This window comes from Rhyacophila brunnea, unplaced genomic scaffold (assembly GCF_057557595.1).
Source record: "Rhyacophila brunnea isolate RB1 unplaced genomic scaffold, BYU_Rbru_1.0 scaffold_18, whole genome shotgun sequence".
In the NCBI taxonomy this organism is placed as follows: Eukaryota; Metazoa; Arthropoda; class Insecta; order Trichoptera; family Rhyacophilidae; genus Rhyacophila; species Rhyacophila brunnea.
Genome location: NW_028232837.1, coordinates 31,385,348 through 31,391,330, shown reverse-complemented (window position 1 = coordinate 31,391,330; position 5,983 = coordinate 31,385,348). Strand labels below are relative to the sequence as shown.

At 33.9% G+C, this 5,983-nt stretch overlaps 1 protein-coding gene across 2 annotated transcripts; it reads right to left on the bottom strand.

The window, feature by feature from the left end:
• Nucleotides 1–687: 687 nt before the first annotated feature.
• LOC147073436 (uncharacterized protein ZK688.7-like) lies at nucleotides 688–5,312 on the bottom strand. Of its 2 annotated transcripts, none has more exons than XM_085945522.1 (4): nucleotides 5,016–5,312; nucleotides 4,099–4,176; nucleotides 1,780–1,954; nucleotides 688–980 (listed from the first exon to the last, which is right to left on the bottom strand). In XM_085945522.1, exons 2-4 carry the CDS (start codon nucleotides 4,147–4,149, stop codon nucleotides 706–708), a joined length of 501 nt encoding a protein of 166 aa, XP_085801648.1. In that variant the 5' UTR covers nucleotides 4,150–4,176; nucleotides 5,016–5,312; the 3' UTR covers nucleotides 688–705. The 2 variants fall into 2 exon arrangements, with proteins under 2 accessions (XP_085801648.1, XP_085801649.1); XM_085945523.1 differs by having other exon boundaries at nucleotides 4,099–4,165.
• Between the last annotated feature and the right edge of the window lie 671 nt (nucleotides 5,313–5,983).

Here is a 5,983-nt window from a genome sequence, read left to right as displayed (position 1 = left end):
CCGGTTCTCGAGAATTTTTTGTATGGATTCGGGATTTCTTTATTATCAAATATTAATTGAAAAAACGATTTTCTATATGAAAAAGTGGACAGAAAATACAAAACGTTCCAAGACTGATCGGGGCATTTAACACAATTAACCCAACGTCGACTCAAAATGAGCGCAATTTTTGCAACATCAGGGAATTTTGTATCTTAAAAGCGTACGCGATTGTCAGATGCAGCGATTGATAGTCTGTGTGTTTTGAAATTCCATTTTAATGTAATATTTTGAATTAATTTTGTTTTTTTTACTTCTATTCTGTTTGTCTTCTTACATAAATAAAAAAAATCATATTTTTTGGAATTCGTCCGTTTTTACACAGATTTTAGGATTTTTACAGGTTTTTATAAATTTTCCGATATCTCGAGAATTCTTTTCTGGAAATCCCGAATCTCGAGGATTCAAAATTTCATCATTTTGGGAAATCCCGAATCTTGAGATTGAGATTTTCTCGGGAAATACCCAACTCTACCTACGAGTATAAATAATTTCATTCTTTACTACAATTCATAAATTTTCTTGTATAGGTATGCATATGCAAAGAAAGCATCGCATTTAAAGTGGTTGATATGAAGTATAAAATACTTTTTTGTGTTTTTCTAAATACCTATGTGTATTGCTTTATTTAAATAGATAATAAATACATTTTTTCTAAAATTCTTATTATTTCTTGTTTTTCTTTTTCTTTCTTTTTTCCAAACAGTCATCGCAATATTCTTGAGACTGGTCGGTGTACACGCGGCATGCATACTCATTTTTGCAATCCTGGCAGATGAGAGTTTGAATGTCATAGCCGCAGTCATCCGAAATGGCCCCGGTGATCCCTTCGGCAGCATAGGACGCTGTTGCTCCTCCAAGTATTCCTCCGACGAGGCCTCCAACTATTGTTCCCGGACCCGGAAATATCATTGTGCCAAGTGCGGCGCCACCTACACACCCTGGGATAAAAATCATTTATAACGTCAGTGATTCATAGGCATATCAAATAGCGGGAGAGTTGGTCATATATAGTCATGGCCACTCCCTTAGATTAATATCATGGCTCCCACATCTTGAAGAGGGCCCCCAGACTGGGATCTTTGACGGGCCCTCCTACCCATTGCTAAGGTTAAAGGCAGTGTGATTTCTACGTTAGCGTTTTCCAAATGGTGTTCCAGATAAAATTAATGGTATTTAGTGTATTTTTGGCAATTTTTTGTATTGTTTAATAAAGCCAGTTTAATTATGGAGTTGTGAAATATCGACACACAATAATTAAAAATTACATCACAACATAACCATTTATTTTAAAATGCTAATACTCTTCAGGTTAAATAATTATATTTTACTAATTACCCGTGCCCCATTCAAGAACCCTGTCAGCCCCCGCTCCTTGTGGGGGCCATGATGAATATAATGTTATATATTTAATAGTATGTTGGTAACTATGTATTTTTTGTGAGATACGACATTATCTCCAAAATTAACTCTTCTTTGTTCAAAACAAAAAAAAAAATACCAATTTTACCGAGAAATCAAATTGTCTTGAGAAATGCACTTGAGCTTTTTTTAAATTCCAGTTGCGGTTGGCAGCTTAGCCTAGTAGCAATTTCCCGATTTCTCGAGAATCTCATTGATGATTTCTCAATAGTTGATAATTTTCGAATTTTCTGTACCTAAATTAATTTCAAGTCGAGATTCACTTTTTCTCCTCAATCATAATTTCCAGTTAGAATTAATTAGATGAGCACTAATCACCTCCATAACCTCCGCCGATACCACTAGCCACGGAAACCGCGGATGTGACAGTATTTCTGGTAGTGCTTTGGTTGTAGTCGGTACATACACTTGAGCCCACTTCATATACATCCATTACCTTCCCGACAGGACCTAAAACTTTGTCGATTCTTGCAGCTCTTAAAGCGGTTGTTCCCTATAAAAAAATATAAAATAATAAATATTAGAGTTTTGCAAAAAAAAGAACGTGCTCAGCGTTGGTCAAAATTGAGCTTTTATTGTATATTCAAAGCATGATCCTGGACATTAATCTATTTATATAATTTTGAAGCCTTATTATCCTTTATATTTATTTTAAACATTTTAAGACTACTGCATAAACTATTTTTATTACATAAAATAGTATTCTTTTAAACCTCTCGCTCTAATGTTTTAGAATATAGTCATATTTCAGTACATACATGTGCAGTGGTGTTAAAATTTTTTACATTTATTAATTTTTAAACGCATTTATAAAACTATTAGTATAATTTATGTCAACATTATTATAGTGAAATATTTACGATAAAAAATTATATTGATAATCTCTGTGATCCCAAATTTGACAAGAATTAGGCATTTTATTATTCAAGAAATGGCCAAGATTAACACATTTAAAGGTAATTCTAAAGATATTAATTATAAGCTATGTTTTTGACCATTCAAGTATGATAAACATCTTACGAATAATGATTGCTTTATAATAATTATTGACCTAAGAATAAGATAGTGTTATTTTGAAATACGCCATTTCTTTTAGTGTTCCCCAGTGGTTAAGCCACAACATACGGCCGTAGCCATAAATTGACAAACTAAAACTGAAGTAGGGAGTAAGATCATGTTAACTCGCATGTTTGAACATGTACCGTTTAAAAAGAAAAATCGGTTAGGGTATCTATTATTGATATCATGATTTAAATCACAAATTTCCATTCACCAATATTAGAAAGTTAGTGCTTGAGTTGCACGACTTTTAGTTAATTCTGTAGTTAGAATTAGTGAAAAGTCACATTGCTTGGAATCCCATGAATCGACTCTCGCAAGTTTCACACGGGTTTTCCACAGACAATAATATGATATGAGAGTCGATATGATGCCGAAATATGTAGAGCTGAGCAGAAGGTAAGGCCGCTTTCATACAACCAAATCATCCGGCTCACGGTCGTCAGTTATGAGATCCCGATGAAGAATAAGAACAATGGTATTATCAAATAATAGGTAGCTATCTACGTCGTAGCTTTCAATTATCAATCATGGGGAGTGAGGAGTAGTATCCACGACCACTTCTGAGTTTGGTAGCATGACTTATCGTGTATATTATAGTCTTCAGCAGATGTTGATACAGAGTTGATAAGTAGGAACCAATGACATTAATATGGACGAATCATCTGGGGAAAAAAATGACACTCACTTTACTGTCGGGTCTGCCGAATGGCGTAATCTGTTCTAAAGCCATTACAATAAAGGTGATATTGCTATAAATTCCTGATGCTTTTTGTTGGGTCTGCCGAATGGTTCGTTTCGAACGGGTTCGTTCAAATGAACATTGACATTAGAAACACTGCTCTAACTCCATTACAATAAAGGTCATATTGCTATAAATTCCCGATGCGTGATATCGCATAATGGAAATTGCGTGACGTCTACCTACATGCGAATGCGCGAATTTACTTGCTAGCTACTGTATTGAGTGCGTCGTCCATTAATAATGTCATTGGTAGGAACCATGACCACTTCCGAGGCATCATGACATCATGACTGTTCGTGTATATTCTCGCCTTAGCTAGATGAATCACAAAATAATTTGTGTCTTCACATTATATATACTGAACTACCTGTAAATATCACCCTATATAGAATATCATCTTAGATTTCCTATTTTAATATTATCGTCACTGTACAGGCCAAATAGTGTAACCCTCACTTTACACCAAAGTGACATTTTGATGGTAATGGACTTATTGCATGCTCTTATACGAACTGGTCAAGTATCATAAATCCTAAAAAAAACTATTTCTTAAGCTATTTGTAACTTGACAAACAATATTCCAGCCAAATACTACAACCCTCTCTAAACGTACGCCACAGGGGACGTACAGAGTAAGCCACTCAATTTGTAATACAATAATATATATAAATTAATAATTGATTATACAAATCCAATGCCCACAGTTTTTTCACTTCCTGAACAATTTCATATTTAAGGGTTACGCTACTTAGCCTGTACAGTGAAGTTTTAATGAATTATTAAGTCAGCAATTTAGTTTAAAAGTGATTAAAAAAACTGTTCTGGGTACTTACAGAGACTCGTGGAACTATAGCGCGCGGTCTTAGACGAGGATTATCGGGCATGTTTCTGGATTTTTCCCTAGTTTTCCGCTAAACAAAAAATATTTTTTTAAAAGAGCAGATCTGTAATGCAATAGCTACGGTCCAAAAGATATCTAAAGAAGATCACATCAAAATATCAAAAACTCTCCAATATCCGAGATATCCGAGAGAATATCAGTAGATAACTGAGGAATACCGCTTAACCATCTATATCTATAATAACGCTAGATGACATTGACAATGGTTCCATTCTGCGATAGTTTTAGTTGTTGAAGTTTCGGATTATAGTTATGTGTGCGGGAGAGAGTTGCAACATTCCTGGCATCTTTGATTTATGACTGTGTTGCAGTCGAGATAACGTTGTATACGCAATATTTTGTGCGTAAATTGTTTTTATTTACATTTTTTTTGCCATGTATTAAACAACCGATACAATACTTTAATAAAGTATTAAATATCAGCGTATCTATTCTATACACAAGGCTGCTGTTAGCGGCTATCGGCGACTATCGAGAGTAGTTTAATATATTTATGTATAGAGGCGATTAATTGTTACAATAAGTTAACCGTCTGAACTGTCAAAAAGTGCTATGTTTTAACAGCACCTCTCTTGTCTGTGTTAACTTTTAGAACAGTTTTAACAGTTTCGGCGGCTAACTTATTGTAAGAATTATAATACCTCAAAACATAAATGTGATAAACTACCCTCGATAGCTGCCGATAGTAGCCTTGTGTATATAATAGATGAGCAGGGTGTACAGCCCGATATTTATATTAATAATAATATTATATATTACCAATATTTCATCAACCAATTAATAAATAATAATTAACAGTAACGTGCAATTCAGTATACATAATATATTAAAAAAACTCTAGGTACTTACGTAAAATCACAAAACCGTTCACAAACTTGTGCTACAATGCTGTGAGATTTAGTGAATTAAATTTGAAATATAATATACTTATAGATTTCTCGTATATCTGCCAAAAATCTAATTATAACACAGATAATAAATGATATATAGACAATTCTATAACCGTGGGCCGCGTTTATTGACTAGATAAAATTCACTTATTCATTATAATATGTTCAACATAATATGTTTGGCACAGCGTTCAAAATGACTGAATCGCGCCGGAGCGCAGTTCCGGTTCGCGAAATCCACGAAATTGTCGCTCGGTCTCGTGGAAATATTAAATATTGCATTCTGATTTGTGAATTATTGAAAATTAATCAAATCCATTTACTTTATATACATATATATATATTACGGCGCCGATGACATTTGCATGCCAAAAATTTAAATACCGTTAAGCGCGAAATATATTAAAGTGCATGTCACGTACTATCATGTGACGTCACAGTAAGCTGCCGCTACGGTAAAAAAGTGTGTAAAAACGTTTTATTAGTGTTTAAAATGTTATTAGACTAATGCTTCCATCCCGTACCACATTTTTAACCTTTAAACGAACACTGTCATTTAGCAAAATCTGCCAAAATCGCCAGAAAAATAATGAAGTCACCTCACGCTGTACTACACTGCATCGACACTTGCATGACTCAATGAACATTTTTTTATCATTTTCTACAAGCCTACACATTTGCAAATCATGTCAAAATCGCGTGTTTTTTTGTTTTTAGCGGTTGACACTTTATGTATTATCTATCGTCTGTGGATTGGGTTCTGTTCAAAATATTATTAAATTTACAAAGATTTGTTACTAGGACGTTACTCCATCATTCAATTTACAGAGATCGTGTTCGTTTAAAATATTCTGCAAAATGACGAAAGCATAGACTAAATTTGTCGCCGTGATAGCGTGATAGTACGCGACATGCATCTTAATATAA